The sequence below is a fragment of the Procambarus clarkii genome, chromosome 50, assembly GCF_040958095.1.
Source record: "Procambarus clarkii isolate CNS0578487 chromosome 50, FALCON_Pclarkii_2.0, whole genome shotgun sequence".
Lineage (NCBI taxonomy): Eukaryota > Metazoa > Arthropoda > Malacostraca > Decapoda > Cambaridae > Procambarus > Procambarus clarkii.
Window position 1 is genome coordinate 26,694,966 of NC_091199.1, and position 18,748 is coordinate 26,713,713.

Here is an 18,748-nt window from a genome sequence, read left to right on the forward strand (position 1 = left end):
ATGATAGGTTAGGTTAGGTAGGGTTGGTTAGGTTCGGTCATATATCTACGTTAATTTTGACTCCAATAACAAAAAATTGACCTCAAACATAATGAAATGGGTAGCTTTATCACTTCATAAGAAAAAAATTAGAGAAAATATATTAATTCAGGAAAACTTGGCTTATTAGGCAAATCGGGCCTTGCATAGTAGGCTGAGAAGTGCGTTCTGGCTATTAGGTACGACATATATATATATATATATATATATATATATATATATATATATATATATATATATATATTTATTTATATATATATATATATATTTATATATATATATATATATTTATATATATTTTATATATAGATATATATATATATATATACATATATATATATATATATATATATATATATATATATATATATATATATTTATATATATATATATATATTTATATATATTTTATATATATATATATATATATATTTATATATATTTTATATATATATATATATATATATATATATATATATATATATATATATGTATATATATATATATATATATATATATATATATATATATATATATATATATATATATATAATATAATATTTTCCGTATTGTACATGCAGCCAATAGCTGTTTACATAGTTAAATATAAATAGCACTAATTATATTTCCTTATGTATCTAATTCACACTAATACAAATATAGCTAATACTTACAAATATATCTTACAAGGGGGAGTACCCGGCTGTGCTCGGGACTTCTTTCTCCTTTCTTCTCACTTCTCTCCTTCTCACCCCTCTTCTCTCCTTGCTATCTCTCCTTCTCTATCTCCCACTCTCCAGCATCTCTCATCTTCGTCCTCCATCCTCCTCCCATCACACTTCCTGCCCCTCTCCATATTTTCTCCCCATCTCTTCCTCCCTCTCTCCTCTCCACGTGTCTTCCCCCTCTCTCCTTTCCTCTCGTCAGTCATTCTTCTTCTCCTACCCTCTCTTTAAAAATCTCCCCCTCTCCCTATTCATGCTTTTCTTCCTATGTCTGTCTGTCTGTCTTTGTCTGTTTCTGTGTCTTGTTATCTGTCTGACTCTATTTATCTTCCTGTCTTCCTGTCTATTTTCCTTTGCCCTGGTCGACCCGGTTCCTCAACTGTCCTGTCTTTGTACGTCTGTTTGTCTCTGTACGTCTCCTTCTCTTTGTACGTCTCTTTGTCTGTGTACGTCTCTTGGTCTCTGTACGTTTCTCTATCTCTGTACGTCTCTCTTTCTCTGTACGTCTCTCTTTCTCTGTACGTCTCTCTGTCTCTGTATGTCTCGTCTCTCTGTCTCTGTACGTTCCTTTGTCACTGTACCACTTTCTGTCTCTATCAATTTCTCATTTTGCAATGTATCATTCGGTGAGTCTATCATGGTCTGGCTTTCATACAGACATTTATTCACAAATTCATACACGCATTGGGGCACACATTCACACACACACACACACACATTCATACACTCCTCACTCCCTCTTACTCCCTCAGAAGTAAGGCAAAAGAAAGAAGGTCAGATGTGAAGTAGCACAGTTTACCTTGTGGACAGCTCACTGACATTCCTCTTGCACCTCTCGTGTTCCTCTTCCATCAAGCGACTCTTTTCTGTTATTATATTCTTTTCCTCTTGAATACTTCTGAGTTGCTGTGCCTGTCTGTTTTTATCACTCTGTAGAGCCGTGTTTCCTACCCGTAACTTTCTGGCCTCTTCTTCAATGACGGAGAGTTGCTCTTCAACAAGTCTTTTCTCTCCTCCTATGTTATTATTCATCTCTTGCAGCTGTTGTGTCTCTCGCTCTAGCTCAGCGATCCTCTTCAACGCTGTCCTGATCCTCTCCTGGGCTTGGGTCTCTGCAAGCTCCAGCTGCCGGTTCCTCGTCTTGACCAGCATCGAGTCCTCCTCCACTTGTCGGATCTGAGACTTTAATTGAATATTTTCCAAGTAAGAAATGCGCAGTTCGTTCTTAGTCTTCATGATGTCCTCCTTGACCAGCCTCGAGTCCTCCTCCATTTGACGAATGTCAGCCATTACACGACGATTCGCCTCCTCTGATAACCGAACATCGTTCTTAGTCTTCCTGTTTTCTTCTTCGACCAGCCTCGAGTCTTCCTCCGCTTGACGGATCTCCTCCTTGACCAGCCTCGAGTCCTCCTCCACCTGACGAATCTGGGACAGTAATTGAATATTTTCCTCCTGCGTAAAGCGCACTTCGTTCCTAATCTTCATGTTATCCTCCTTGACCAGTCTCGAGTCCTCCTCCATTTGACGGATCTCCTCCTTGACCAGCCTCGAGTCCTCCTCCACTTGAAGGATCTGGGACTTTAACAGGACAATCTCCTCCTGAGCAAGACGTACTTCGTTCCAAGCCTTCCTGTTGTCCTCCTTGACCAGCCTCGAGTCCTCCTCCACTTGACAGATCTCCTCCTTGACCAGCCTGGAGTCCTCCTCCACTTGACGGATCTGGGACTTTAATAAGACAATCTCCTCCTGAACAAGACGCACTTCGTTCTTAGTCTTCCTGTTGTCCTCCTCGAGCAAATCATTCGTTGTATTTGGGCGAGTGTTTTCCTCCTCCAGCTTGAGGTTGTCAGCTTGGTGAGCCTTGTTGACACACTCCAGCTGGTCCAGAGTGTCCAGGAGGCGGCGGGTGGCGTTCTCCCTCTCCTTCACACCTGCCAACATATCAAATATTAAGGTATATTTTATCTAAATATAAATTATAATTTGTGTATATATAAAATTTTAATTTTGAAGGAAATAGCATCATCCGTGAATTGCTTCTGGTCTTACCGCTGAATGTCTAGCCACTCCTTAAACACTTGTATGTAAATGGAAACATGTTATCATGTTACCCTCTTCATGAAGCACACTCCTGGCCAAACTGTCCTCGCCAGGCCCTGAAGTATGCTCCAGGCCCTGAAGTATGCTCCAGGCCCTGAAGTATGCTCCAGGCCCTGAAGTATGCTCCAGGACTTGAAGTACGCTCCAGGCCCTGAAGTACACTCCAGGCCTTAAAGTACACTAAACACCCTGGCGTACACTCCAGGCACAGAAGTATGCTCTAGATCCTGGAATACGCTCTAGGATCTGAATTATACTTCAGACCCTTAAGTACACTCCAGACCTTAAAGTACACTGCAAACCCTGATGCACACTACAGGCCTTAAAGTACACTCCACACTCTGAAGTACACTCCAGACCCATGAGTGAATTTCAAACCCTGAAGCTCATTCTAGGCCCCGAGGGACATTTCACACCCTCAAGTTAAGTCCACACCCCTCTAAAGTACACTCCAGACCATGAAGTAGACTTCGCGCTCTGAAATACACTACAGGACCAAAAGTATTCTACTGTCTTTAAACTACTCTCAAGACTCCTGAAATACATTAGAGTATCTGAATTGTACTCCAGACCTTAAACTACATTTTAGACCCTGAAGTACACTGTAGAACCTGAAGCACATTTCAAACCATAAAATACAACTTAGGATTTAGTGTGTACCTCCAGGACCTGAGGTCCACTCTAGGCATTGAAGTACACTCTAAAACATGAATTGCACTCAAGACCTCGAAGAACACTCCAGACCCGGAAAAACACTCAAGACCCTGAAGTACACTCAAAGACCTGAAGTACACTCAAAGACCTGAAGTACACTCCAGATCCTGTAGTACTCTCCAGAACAAGATGTACACTCCAGGCCTTGCAATACACTCCAGATCCTGAAATACACTACCCCAAGAAACAATTTTATGTTGCCAGAATGTACCTGGAAAGTTTTTGAGAGCTGTGGCAACATCCGTTTTTAGGTAATCGAAACATTTTTGTGTGGAGTTGTAAATTGGTTGCCACAACTTACTACACAACTTTGGGTAAACAAAAATTGAGACCTTGTGGCAATCTTAAATGTTCCATAAAAGTCGTTTATATTATTGATGAAATATATAGAAACTAAATATATACAAGTAAGTTCAGTTGCATATACTCTTGGGGACCATTCAAGCTTGTTCACATAAAGAAGTAAGTAATTATCAAAAGACGGCGCCAAGCCGGGGAGGCTATGTAACACTATGTCAGTAGTGTGGGATATTTTAAAGGCGGTAAATATCCCTAAGGATGCCAATACGAAAGCAAAAGCGCATAAGGCGAACAACATCAAAGGCATCCGATTCAGCAAGGATACTATCGAGGGACAGGTGTCCGTGAGGGACAGTTGGGAAGCAAGACGCATGCTCAACTTGGAAGTCAGGATAGTCAACAAAGATATGCACTATTGCAGGAGGGACAATGCAATTTGGACAATAAGGAGTGGGGCAGCGCTCCATTAAATGCCCATGAGTTAAACGGGTATGGCCAATATGTAACCTTGCCAGAGCCAATTCCCACCGCCGGTTACAGTGGAAGGAGGAAGGCTGTGGAGACACACTACCTTTAAGAGCATGCAACTTATTACCCGTAACAGAAGACCAGCGATCCTGCAAACGGGCATGGATCGAGGAATGAATAACAGGTTTAGAAGTCGAAATAAGGAACACCTTTGAGGGAAATGGGACAAGTGTGCATCGCCTCCTCCACGGCAGCATCCACACGCTCATTTAAGGAAACACTAATATGGTTGGGAACCCAGCAAAACTCGACTGTTTTATATCTGCTGGAGATAAGAAACAGCCAATATTGAATTTCGACGACCACTGGATAGACAGAATTAAAGGAATCCAGAGCCATGAGGGCACTGCGAGAGTCAACTACAGCAACAAGGAAAAATTACGACGATAAAGAAGTTGACGAAGAACAAACAAAATTGCACAAAGTTCAGCCGTGACAATGCTAGTCTCCGGAGTCAGGCGTCATATATAGGTGCAGCCAGGAAACTCAAAAGAGTGGCCTACACCGTCAGCAGACTTAGACACATCTGTGAAGACGGAGATGGAGGGGAGTGCGAAGAAAAGTGAGCAAGGAAAAGGCGTTTCAGAACTATAGAATGAGTAAAAGCCTTAGTCATGCAGGTCAAGATTTTACAAAACTTAGGAAGAGGGAACCCTTCAAGGGGGGCAAGGACGGATTGACACGAGGAGAAACATTGGCAACACGAGCCGAGAGAAAACTTTGCAAGCGAGACAATCATACAGAAAGTGAAAGGGGGTGAAAGGGAACAGGGCCCCCAGAAAGAGCAAAGGTCAAAGTACGACATGAGCGAGACTGAGGGTGTTGTAGGGAACACGCAAAGTAGCGAAGACAGTAGCGATCACGGCAATCCTGAATAAACAGGATGGTGGTCTCAACATGCAGATTCTGGGTAGGGGTCGAACGAAAGGCACCAGAGCTAAGACAGAGCCCAGTATGGTGAAGAGCATCAAGACGACGAAAGGTGGAGGGAAATGCAGACGAATAAGCAAGACAGCCATAATCGAGTTTAGACAGCATGAGAGTGGAATGTAAAAAAAGGAGTGTGCACCTATCAGTTCCCCAGGAAGTATAGGACAAGACTTTAAGTAAGTTCAGGGCCTTAGAGCATTCAACTCGGATACAGGAGATATAAGGTGACCAGGAGAAGCGCGTGTCAAAGATAAACCCAAGAAGTTTAGCAGAATCCTTATACAAAAGATGAATACCACAAAACGACAGAGAAGGTCGAAGGACAACCTACTTCCGAGTAAAGGTCATAACACAAGTCTTAGCCGGAGTGAACTTGAAGCCGTCATTGGTGGCCCAGGACAACACGACATCAGTAGTAATTTGAAGCCACCATTGGAGGAAAGGGGAGTCATCACCTTGACAGCAGAGGGTAAAATCTTCAACATAAAGAGCAGATAAAATGTCAGAGCGAAGGGAGGAAAGGAGACCATTGAGGGCAACTAGGAAAAGAGTATTGCTGAAAACATTACCTTGGAGCACACTTTCATATAGCCGAAAAGAAGCAGAGAGAGAGGTACCAAGCCTCACTCGAAATGAACGACGAGAGAGGAAGCCCTGGAAGAAGAAAGAGAGATTACCATGAAAGCCAAAAGAACGGAGTTGGAACAGAATATGGTATCGCCAGGTGTTATCATACGCCTTTTCCATGTAAAGAAGGACTGCAACGACGGAGCTCTTCGCAGCAACGGCAGTACGAGTGTAAACCTCGAAGTTCACGAGGACATCAGTCTTGCTGCGATACTTGTGAATGCCAAATTGAGAAGGGAACAGGTGATACCGTTCCAAGAACCACATCAGACGGACATTGACCATACGCTCAAAGAGTTTGCAGACGCAACTCGTGAGAGCAATGGAGCGGAAGTAAGTAATTATCAAAGAAGGCACCAAGCCGGGAAGGCTATGTAGTATCATAATGGGGCGGAATACTTTAGGAAATGACCCTAGAGAACTAGGTTTCCGAATAGGAAGAACAATCGCCTCAAGCCAGTCCTCAGGGACTGACGACACCTCCCAGACACGGTTATAAACACTCAACAAATACTGGAACGTGCGTAGAGGGAGAAAGCGAAGCATCTCAATATCATTCAAGCCCTCTGTCATAGAACTGCAGAGGGCCAGGGCAGACTGGAGTTCTGAGAGAGAGAAAGGATTGTTATAGGGAAGTCAAAGAGAAGTGCAAAAATCTAAAGGGAAAGATTCAAAAAGGGGTTTACGAGTAAGGAAAGAAGGAGGAAGATGAGAGCCGGAGCTAACAGTTGAAAAGTGAATACCCAGTTCGGTCGCAACCGACACCGGATCCACTACAATAAAACCATAGAGGTAGGTGATGGGCAGGCGAACAATCCGGAAAAAACTTATCTTTTATTTCGTAGATTTTCTTCTAGATCAGGGGGCAGCGGAGTGTTAGACGTAATGGTGCAAACGAAAGATCTCCAACCTTCACATTTAGCCCTATGGATGGCCCTACGGTCCACCGCACTTGCCCTCCGATACAAACGAAAGAAACTGGCATTATAAATCAATGGTGTTTCTTCCAGGCTGCACGCTTACAGCAGACAGCTCGAACAGAGTCTGCATTCCACCAGGGAACGCACTACCACGCGCCCCTGGAGGTAGAATGAGGAACAGTGAAGAGGGTAGCGTCAAAAACTGTGTCATGAGGAGGAGGACGCGGGAGTGAGGCAGATCAGAGAGGTTGGAAAGAGTATCATGCAAGGTGAAGAGGTTTCAGTCAGCCCTGGGAAACTGCCACATAGGGAAGGAGAGAGGAGGAGGGGGCGAAAAGAGGTGACAAAGATGGGGAAATGGTCACTGTTATGTAGGTCATCAAGAACCCGCCTGGTGAGGTACAAATAAAGAGAAGACGAACAGAGAGAAAGATTAAGACATGAAAGTGTACGAGTGCAGGACTCAACATGAGTGGGCTCACCAGAATTCAGGAGAGGCAGAGAAGAAGAGAGGACAAAAGGTTCAAGAAGGCGTCCATGGGTGTTTGTCAGGACATTACCCCAGAGGGTATGCCGACCGTAAATATCACCCAAAAGGAGAACAGGCTCTGGTAAGGAGTCCTACAGGTATTTAAGATCAGGAAGAGAAAGTAGGACATTCGGGGGGAGATAAACGGAACAGACTGTATACCATATACTCACGAAGACATGGGCAGCAGAACATTGAATGGGCTACTGAAAAAGTAGAGGGTCGAAGGGAATATCAAGACGGATCAAGAGAGCAGTAGAGGCATGGGCCCCAGCAAGAGCTGGAGGGGAAGAGAATAAGGAATAACCACGGAAGCGACCAAGACGAGTGCCAAGTATTGGCTCCTGGGGACAAACACTAAGCGGGGAAAACTGCACCATCAGAAGTTGGAGTTCATGAAAGTTGACATAAAAAAGACGAATATTCTATTGAATAACAGACAGAGACAAAAAAGAAACAGAGATAACAAGGGAGAAGCAAAGGAAAAGTAAAACACAGTAGACTGAGGAAGAACGTGATCAGGATCAGTGAAATTAGGGTGACGGTGCAGAGGTGAAGCTAGCAAAGATAATTGAGACAAGGGAGTGGGAGGACAGACTAGACTCTGACTCTCGGTCAGACTCCGGAGCGGGGTGGTCAAGGGAATCGAAGGCAGGAAGGACAGAAACAGGTGAGGGCACCATTTCAAGAGCAGCATCCAAGAGAGGAATCAAGGACTAAGCAAACCTCCATAGGAGGGACAGGAGACCCCGCTACTGAAATGGTAGTTGAAGCAGGGATAGTGTCGGAATCGGAAGGTGAAGAATTCAACGAAGTCTTCTGATCCGCCGGGGAGGAAGAAGGAGAGGAACCAGGCTTACACTTTAGTCTTACATTACAGACTTACATAAGCCTGGAGACAGGCTTATGTAAGCCTGTTATCTAAGACAGAAGCGTAACGTCTCTATTTAAGCCTGTCTCCAAGCTTACGTAGAGAGACAGGCATACCATCAGCAATATACTGGGCGACTGTGCGACCGCCTCGACATTTCAACAGCAAAAGGAGAATGGGAACGGGAAACATGACGAACGCTGGGAGGAGGATGGACAGTGGCCTGAACAGACAGGCGGAGAGGAAGACCAAAAGACAGATGGGAGGGCTGAGAAGGAGTGGAACGAGAAGTGAAAGAGGGCACGGGAGACAAGGAATACCGGGAACGAAGGAAAGAAACACCATACGGAGAACAAGGAGAAGGAGCCTGTGGTCCAGAACGTAAAGGAGCAGATGGAGCAAACGAGGTGGTGGTGAAGGTGTCTGGGACCAAGGCCTCGAAGCAGTTGCGAAACTGAAAAAGAGGGAGAGGACGAGAAGAAGGGGAGCACAACACATGAGCATAAGACATGCCAGAGAAAGAAGGAAGACGGCGAACCTGACGCCTAGCCTCAGGAAAAGACGAATGATCACGATGTTTCAAACTGAGGATGGCTTCCTCAAATTTGTAATGTACACATGCGCAGGAGAAGGCAGGGTGGGCGTCACCGTAATTGATGCAGAGTTTGGGAAGAAGGTCACTCCTTCTCAGAATGAGGTTCTTAAAATGACCCAAGGTTCCACACAAGGAGGTGAGAGAGACCTCACTTGTGCACATGAAGGGACCTTGTCCAAATCTCCAGCATCTGCTGCAGAGGAGATGAGAGGGAATGTACTCCTGAACGGAGCATCTGGTACCAGCAAGAATGACTGAAGAGGAAGACACCTACTATCAATCGTGACCTTCACAATGTGAAGAGGCTGATGACGACGATCACGAGGGGGTCGAGTGAAGGTATCCACATGGAGGATAGAATGGCCTTGAACCTCTTAATATCCTTGTGGCAGTCATTAAGTTCCCTGTCTCCAATCAGAACATTGTGCCAATGCTGGCATTCAACCAGGCTTTTTTTGGAAATACGAACAGGGGTCTCCCCAATGTAGTACAATGAAACTAAGCGGGCAGCGGCTTCCTGAGAAGGGGTAGCAACAACATTGGTACCTGTTGTTGTTGTTGTTGTTGTTAAAGATTCGCTACCTGAAACAAAAAGTTCCAAGTAGCATTGGTACCTGTACGGTGGGGCTCAAGGTGACCAAAATATCCTCTGAATCAACAAGGTGCCAATGGAGAAATAAATCATCGGGACGAGTAGGGTCAACATGACTAAGATCAAAATACTTAGTCCAAGTAGTAGAACCAAACAAAGCCTAGAAAAAAGTAGATTGGGAAGGAATCAAATGCGTGCGAGTGTGGAGGTGATGACGCCGATTATCACCAGTAAGAGAGGGGGTAAAAGGTATAGTTTTGACAACTAGAGACTGAGCCACGCCAAGTGATGAGGTCGACACCAACAAGGGCTTGGGGCTCAACCCGGCCACAGAGGTGGGAGTGGAACAGAGAGAGGCAGTCAGGAGAATCCGAGAAGGAACATAGTCGGGCCCAATGTAGCAGGGTCTAGAGCCCGGTCTTCCAACACTATCTAACTTGGACGCCCACCAGTCTGGGAAGTAAAAAGAGAGTCAATTATGAGCATAATAACGAACGGGTAACAATTTCATTCACGAATAAGCCTTTATACCCACCATGAAGCCACAATTTGAGGATAGGACACCCGACAAGACGAGGAACCCCACAGGGGTGCATCATGAGTATACGTCCAGCAATCGCCACCTTAAGAACCGTCAGTCCGTCGAGATCGGGTTAAGCAACGAAGGCAAGAATTGACAATAAAAGCATCCCCTTGCTCGCAACTTCGGGTACCAAAGTTCTATGAGTGAGAGGTATGCCTTATCGGGAGGGGAATGAAGCTTGATTATTTGAATCAACCTGATACTAGAAGGAAGGTGAAACGCCATGCAACCTCTGAAGAGATAACTAACACAACACCTGTACCCTCCCTATTAGACTATTTTACAGGAACTTCTTTTCCGCAGCTCATAAAACGGAGGAAAGGGTCCTGAAAGATATTGTTAATAGAAACGTTATCCCGACAGACAAAAATCAGAAGATACAATTGACGATTTACTATAAAACCAAGAAAACTGCCAACCTACTCATGAGAAACTCTCCAGACACAAAGCAGAACGCTTTGAAAGAGACCAATGTCGTCTATGCCTTCAAATGCCAACTTGGGGACTGTAAGCCTCAAAGAACTCAGTGTATAGGCAAGACAACAACATCTCTTTCCAGGCGTTTAACGATGCATAAGCAACAGGGCTCCATTAAGGAACATATAATCTCTTCCCACAAACAAACCATCACCAGAGAAATCTTAGCAAACAACACAGAAATCATCGATAGATACAGCGATAGCAGGCGGCTTGACGTCTGCGAGGCACTACACATCAAGAAGTCAACACCAGCAATCAACAGCCAATTAATGCACAACTATATTCTACCCACTTCAAGACTCCGCTCCAATATAGAAGCATCAAGAAATATGCACCAATAGGCTTTCTACAATTACTTCCATTCTATACTCATTGTTTCGTGTTCTGTCTTGTGTTTGAATTTAATACCCTTTCAATACCCATTGTTTCGTGTTCTGTCTTGTGTTGGAATTTAATACCCATTGAATACCCATTGTTGAAAGTTCGTTTTTCACCTCATCCAAATGTAGATATAAACCTCGAAGATGTGAAAGCTCTCTTCAGTTTCAGTTGTGTGTTTGTAAACTAAAGTCTTTGAAAATGTAATAAGTTTTACGAAACGCGCTCAAGTGTCGCGTCAGACTAGAAATAAAAATGAATTTTGGAGAATTGATTTTTGAATTACCACCAACAGTGAAAAGAAATGTACGAAAGATCGAGAAAATTCGTGTTAGAATTATTAATCTTACTTTTTCGGTCATATTTAATAATATATGTCTACAGGAAAGACTGCTACCAAAATATATATATATATATATATATATATATTATTAAATATGACCGAAAAAGTAAGATTAATAATTCTAACACGAATTTTCTCAATCTTTCGTACATTACGCTTCACTGTTGGAGGTAAATCAAAAATCACTTCTCCAAAATTCATTTTTATTTTTAGTCTGACGCGACACAGGCGCGTTTCGTAAAATTTATTACATTTTCAAAGACTTCACAAATACACAACTGATTAGAACTTGCGTTTCCCTGATTTTATATCTACATTTGAGTGAGGTGGGAAGGGTGATGTGGCATTACATTTGAGTGAGGTGGGAAGGGTGATGTGGCATTAACAGAAGACAGAACACTAGGGGATATTAATAGGGTATTAAAAGTATCAACACAAGACAGAACAGAAACAATGGGTATTGAATAGAAGTGTTTGTAGAAAGCCTATTGGTCCATATTTCTTGATGCTTCTATATTGGAGCGGAGTCTTGAGGTGGGTAGAATATAGTTGTGCAATAATTGGCTGTTGATTGCTGGTGTTGACTTCTTGATGTGTAGTGCCTCGCAAACGTCAAGCCGTCTGCTATCGCTGTATCTATTGATAGATACAGCGATAGCAGACGGCTTGACGTTTGCGAGGCACTACACATCAAGAAGTCAACACCAGCAATCAACAGCCAATTATTGCACAACTATATTCTACCCACCTCAAGACTCCGCTCCAATATAGAAGCATCAAGAAATATGGACCAATAGGCTTTCTACAAACACTTCTATTCAATACCCATTGTTTCTGTTCTGTCTTGTGTTGATACTTTTAATACCCTATTAATATCCCCTAGTGTTCTGTCTTCTGTTAATGCCACATCACCCTTCCCACCTCACTCAAATGTAATGCCACATCACCCTTCCCACCTCACTCAAATGTAATGCCACATCACCCTTCCCACCTCACTCAAATGTAGATATAAAATCAGGGAAACGCAAGTTCTAATCAGTTGTGTATTTGTGAAGTCTTTGAAAATGTAATAAGTTTTACGAAACGCGCCCGTGTCGCGTCAGACTAAAAATAAAAATGAATTTTGGAGAAGTGATTTTTGATTTACCTCCAACAGTGAAGCGTAATGTACGAAAGATTGAGAAAATTCGTGTTAGAATTATTAATCTTACTTTTTCGGTCATATTTAATAATATATGTCTACAGGAAAGACTGCTACCAAAATATACTAATATATATATATATATATATATATATATATATATATATATATATATATATATATATATATATACATATATATATATATATATATATATATGCAAACAAGCCTGAATGGTCCCCAGGACTGTCTGGTCGTGATGGTCAAGCGGATTAAGGCGTCCCTGTACATACCAGTTGCGTTGCTCCTGGCAGTATGGGTTCGAGTCACTTCTGGGGTGTGAGTTTTCAGTTATATATATATATATATATATATATATATATATATATATATATATATATATATATATATATATATAGATTATATATATATATATATATATATATATATATATATATATATATATATATATATATATATATATATATATATATATATATATATGTATGTATAAAAGTCAACAACTGCCTCGCCAGGTTAATCCCTAATGAAATCAAACCATTCTTCTTTGGTGCATCCCTATGTGTCCTGAAAAAGAAGGGGGGAGGGATCAGACCCATTGCCGTTGGTAATACCCTTCGCCGCCTAGTTGCAAGGGCTGCTGTCAGAAGTATCCGAATGGAAGCAGCCACCATGCTGCAACCCAACCAGCTGGGGTTTGGATCCCCCCAAGGCTGTGAAGCAGCGGCCCATGCTGCACGAGCCTACATTAGCTCTCTTACTGAAGACCAGGCAGTAGTAAAATTAGATTTTAAAAACACTTTCAACTCGGTCAAAAGGGAAGCAATCCTCACTGTAGTCACGGAACATTGCCCAAGCATTCTCCCGTTTGTGTCAGCAGGCTACAGCAAAAACTCAACCCTCCTGTTTGGCAAACATGAAGTCACCTCAGCAGAGGGAATTCAACAGGGAGACCCACTTGCACCCTTCCTCTTTTGCATAGCGGTTCGAGAAATTACAACCATACTGTCCAGTGAGCTCAACATCTGGTTCCTGGATGATGGCACTCTGGCAGGCACAATAGATTCCCTGCTGGAAGACCTGCAGCTGGTGAAGACACGGGGGGAGTCCATGGGTCTCGTTCTTAACCCCTCCAAGTGCGAAATTATTGCATCCAGTGAAGTAATTATTAGAGCAGTGAAATCAGTTTTACCAGAAGCCTCAGTCGTTAAACCCTCCGACAGCACACTACTTGGAGCACCTCTGGGCCACAATGCCATTGTTGCAGTCCTTGACGAAAAGTTTAGAGACCTAAAGAGGATGGAAGAGAGAATAGGGGACTTGGACTCCCACGATGCCCTCTACCTTCTCACAAAGTGCCTTACCTTGCCCAGGCTAACATACTTCTTAAGGTGTGCACCCACTTTTGGCAACCCACTTCTAAATCAATATGATGAGTTCCTCAGGTCAATATTCAGGAAGGCGCTCAACCTAGATTTAGATGACAGTCAGTGGGACCAAGCAACACTCCCAGTGAGATTTGGGGGGAAAGGCATACGAAAGGCAACTGAGGTAGCACTTCCAGCATTCTTATCCTCATGTACAGCAGCCAACAAATTGGTAGGGCAGATCCTACCAGAGTGTATGAGAGAGACAGCGGGAACTCATGATCAAACGTTCATCGAAGCAGCCAGACAATGGGACACCATTGCACACCCTCAACCCCGACCACAAGTCCCAAAAGACCACAAGCAGGCCCACTGGGATAGCCCCATAATGGAAAAGACTGTCACAGCAATGACTGACAACGCTGATGCTGAAAACAAAGCCCGCCTCCTATCGGTAACAGCACCCCACGCCGGGGATTTTTTATTTGCTGTGCCCAATGCAGCCCTGAGAACTCGCCTCAGTCATGACGCTCTCCACATTGGAGTTGCCCTTCGCCTTGCCGCCCCCATCCTCACCGAACATAGGTGCATCTGCGGAACTGCGATGGCAGACCAATATGGTCGTCATGGTCTGGTATGTCGTAAATCACAGGGTAAAATTGCAAGACATGAAGAAGTTAACGACATCATCAAGAGGAGCCTCGCCACAGCCCGCTGCCCGGCACAAAGAGACCCACACTTATCCAGACCTAACGACCCTCAGAAGTGCGCAGATAGGGTCACCTTGCTACCTTAGAAGAATGGTAAGCAAGTGGTGTGGGAATACACGTGCGCTGCCACACTGGCCAGTACCTACCTCCACTACAGCACACGTGAAAGCAGTGGTTCTGCTTCTTTCAGGGAATCGCAGAAAATGATTAAATACAGAGGTTTGGCACACTGTTACAGCTTTGTTCTGATCGGCTCGGAAACTCTCGGTTCGTGGGGAAAATGTGCATTGAAGTTCCTGAAGGAATTGGGGGACAAATTGATCAGCGCTACATAAGACCAGAGAGGAAAAAGTCAATGTTTCCCATTGTCGTGTTTTTCAAGAGATTCATAACCTTAAAGCACCTTTTTGTATTATTATTTTTGTATCAACCCATGTATATCTTGTAACCTTCAAATACATAATAAAGCACCAAAAATATAAAAGGAAAGGGGTGGTAGGAGAAAAACACACAGAAACTGTATTGGAGGGGATCTAAACATTCCCTCTAATGCGTTATGCATGGTTTCCTCCGAGGCTATGGGGCCTCGTAGCCTGGTGGATAGCGTGCAGGACTCGTAATTCTGTGGCGTGGGTTCGATTCCCGCGCGAGGCAGAAATAAATGGGCAAAGTTTCTTTCACCCTGAATGCCCCTGTTACCTAGCAGTAAATAGGTACCTGGGAGTTAGTCAGCTGTCACGGGCTGCTTCCTGGGGGTGGAGGCCTGGTCGAGGACCGGGCCGCGGGGACACTAAAGCCCCGAAATCATCTCAAGATAACCTCAAGATAACCCCCTTCTTCCAGCTAGAGGTGTATAAATAAATAAATATATATATATATATATATATTAGTATATTTTGGTAGCAGTCTTTCCTGTAAGTAAGTAAGTAATTATCAAAAGAAGGCACCAAACCGGGAAGGCTATGTAGCACCATCAAATACGCAAAATAATCAGAGGGCGCTAAATATCACCAAGGATGCCGATACGAGAACAAAAACGCATAAGGCGAACGATATCAAAAGTATCCGAGTCACCAAGAATTCTATCGAGGGACAGGTGACCGCGAGGGGCGGTCGGAAAGCAAGACACACGCTCGTCCTGGAAGTCAGGACATTCAAGAAGGACATGCACGACCGTAAGAGGGACAATGCAACTAGGACAATAAGGAGCAGGGCGGCGCTCCATCAAGTGACCATGGGTTAAGCGAGTATGGCCAATACGCAACCTCGCCAGAGCTGTTTCCCACCGCCGGTTACGGTGGAAGGAGGACGGCCACGAGGAAACACAACATTTAAGAGTACGTAGCTTGTTACCAGTAACAGACAACCAAGAAGCCTGCCAACGGGTAAGAACTGAGGAATGGATAACTGGGTAAAAGTCGGAATACAGAATGCCTTTACGAGAGATGGGACAAGAGCGGACAGCTTCCTTAGCGGCAGCATCCGCACGCTCATTTAAAGACACACCAATATGGCTGGGAACCCAACAAAACTCAACCGACTTAAATTTACTGTGAACGAGAAACAGCCAATGCTGGATCTCGACAACTACTGGATGAACCGGATTAAAGGACCCGAGAGCCATGAGGGCACTACGAGAGTCAACAACAACCACAAAGGAGGACTGACAACGAGAAAGCAGGAGACGAAGAGCATAGAGAATAGCATAAAGTTCTGCTGTAAAGATGCTAGTCTCCGGAGGCAAGCGACACATATAAGTGCGATCAGGAAAAACAACAGAGTAGCCAACACCGTCCGCTGACTTAGACCCATCGGTGAAGACAGAAACGGAGCGGGAGTGAGAAGAAAAGTGCTCGAGGAAAAGGCGTTTTAGAACCGCAGGAGGGGTAAAAGCTTTAGTGATACGGGTCAAGGAAGTACAAAACCGCGGAAGAGGGACCCTCCACGGGGGCAAAGAAGGAACAACACGAGGAGAAACATCAGAAATATGAACGGAGAGAGAATCCTGTAGGCGAGATAACCGGACAGAAAGAGGGAGGTGGTGAAGAGGAACAGGAACCGCAGGAGGGGTAAAAGTTAAAGCACGACAGAGGCGAGAGGAAGGATGTTGCAAGGACCGCGCAAGATAGCGAAGACAGTAGCGATCACGGCGGTCCTGGAGAGACAGGAAGCCAGTGTCAACATACAAGCTAAGGATGGGAGTCGAACGAAAGGCACCAGAACTGAGGCGCAACCCAGTATGGTGCAAAGCATCAAGACGGCGAAGAGTAGAAGGAGAAGCAGACGATTAAGCAGGGCAACCATAATCGAGCTTAGACAGGACGAGAGAGGAATGTAAAGCAAGGAGAGTGCGCCTATCTGCCCCCCAAGAAGTATGGGACAAGACCCGAAGGAGGGTAAGGGCCTTAGAGCACTCAACACGGAGGTAAGAGATATGGGGAGACCAAGACAAACGAGTGTCAAGGAATAACCCCAAAAGCTTCGCGGAATCTTTGTATTCAAGGGGATGACCATAAAGCGACAAAGAGGGACGAAGAACAACCCGTTTCCGCGTAAAAGTCATGGCACAAGTCTTAGAAGTAGAGAACTTGAAGCCATGACCTGTGGCCCAAGACGACACGGCATCAATTGCAAGTTGAAGCCGGCGTTGAAGGAGAGGCGAATCATCACCCTGACAACAAAGGGTAAGATCATCGACATAGAGAGCGGAGAAGACACCAGAAGGAAGAGAGGAAAGAAGACCATTGAGGGCAACAAGAAAAAGAGTAGTGCTCAGAACACTACCCTGGGGCACACCTTCGTATTGCTGAAAAGAGGGAGAGAGAGCGGTACCAAGGCGCACCCGAAAGGAACGACGAGAGAGGAAGCTGCGGAGAAAGAGAGGGAGATGACCACGAAGGCCAAAAGAATGAAGTTGAGAGAGGATATGATAACGCCAAGTGGTGTCGTAAGCCTTTTCTAGGTCAAAAAGGACGGCAACAACGGAGGTCTTCGCAGCAAAAGCAGTACGAATATAGACCTCCAAGTTCACCAGGACATCTGTCGTGCTGCGGCACTTGCGGAAACCAAATTGAGAAGGGGAGAGGAGGTGATGGTGTTCCAGGAACCACATCAGACGAACGTTAACCATACGTTCAAAGAGTTTGCAGACACAACTTGTGAGAGCAATAGGGCGAAAGTCCTTAGGGAAAGTACCCAGAGACCCCGGTTTGCGAACAGGGAGGACAACGGCATCGAGCCAGTCCTCAGGGACTGACGACGACTCCCAGATCCGATTATACAGACTCAGTAAATACTGAGACGTGCCCGGAGGGAGATGGCGAAGCATCTCATAATGAATACCATCGGAGCCCGCCGCCGTAGAACCGCAGAGGGCCAGGGCAGAACGAAGTTCAGAGAGAGAGAAGGGATCATTATAGGGAAGCTGAAGATGAGTGCAGAAATCTAAAGGACGAGACTCAAGGACAGGTTTACGAAGAAGGAAAGATTGGGGAAGATGAAGACCAGAGCTAACAGAAGAAAAATGGGAACCCAGTTCGGAAGCGACCTGCAACGGGTCCGCCACAAGAGTATCATGGAGGTGAAGGACCGGTGAAACATCGGGAACGAACTTACCTGCTATCTTGCGGATACGCTTCCAGATCTGGGCCAGAGGGGTCTCGGACGTAATTGATGAGACATAAGATGCCCAACATTCACGTTTAGCCGTACGGATGGCCCTACGGGCCACCGCACTCGCTTTCCGAAAGAAAAGAAAAGAATCGGTCGTCTGCCTACGGCGGTGCCTCTTCCAGGCTGCACGCTTACAGCGGACAGCCCGAGCACAGTCCGCATTCCACCAGGGAACGCACTTCCGTGGACCCCGAGAGGAAGAGCGAGGAATAGAGCGGAGGGCAGCGTTGAAGACAGTGTCACGAAAAAGGAGGAGAGCGCGAGAGAGAGGCAGAAGGGAGAGGTCAGGGAGAGCAGCACTGAGGGTAAATAGGGTCCAGTCTGCCTTAGCAAACTGCCACCTAGGGAAAGAGAGGGAAGGGCGAAAAGAGAAAAAGGAAACAAGGATGGGGAAATGATCACTTCCATGGAGGTCATCAAGAACCTGCCACGCGAAATCTAAGTAAAGAGAAGAAGAGCAGAGAGAAAGATCAAGACAAGAAAGGGTGCGAGTCCGAGAGTCCAAATGAGTGGGCTCACCAGAATTCAGAAGAGACAGGGAAGAAGAGAGGAGAAACGGCTCAAGGAGGCGACCCCGGGT

General features: G+C 44.8%; 2 protein-coding genes across 2 annotated transcripts in view; both read right to left on the minus strand.

Annotated features, from left to right (window-relative positions):
• Window positions 1-4,748, minus strand: part of LOC138351553 (putative golgin subfamily A member 6-like protein 19) — a 30,648-nt gene extending 25,900 nt beyond the window's left edge. Inside the window, exons 1-2 of the mRNA XM_069303346.1 lie at window positions 4,559-4,748; window positions 1,564-2,698 (exon numbers count right to left, since the gene is read on the minus strand). Coding sequence (XP_069159447.1) covers window positions 1,564-2,698; window positions 4,559-4,748 — 1,325 coding nt within the window. The remainder of the gene's footprint in view (window positions 1-1,563; window positions 2,699-4,558) is intronic.
• LOC138351715 (ryncolin-4-like) overlaps window positions 1-18,748 on the minus strand; it is a 413,646-nt gene that overhangs the window by 101,431 nt on the left and 293,467 nt on the right. The gene's annotated exons all lie outside the window — the stretch shown is intronic.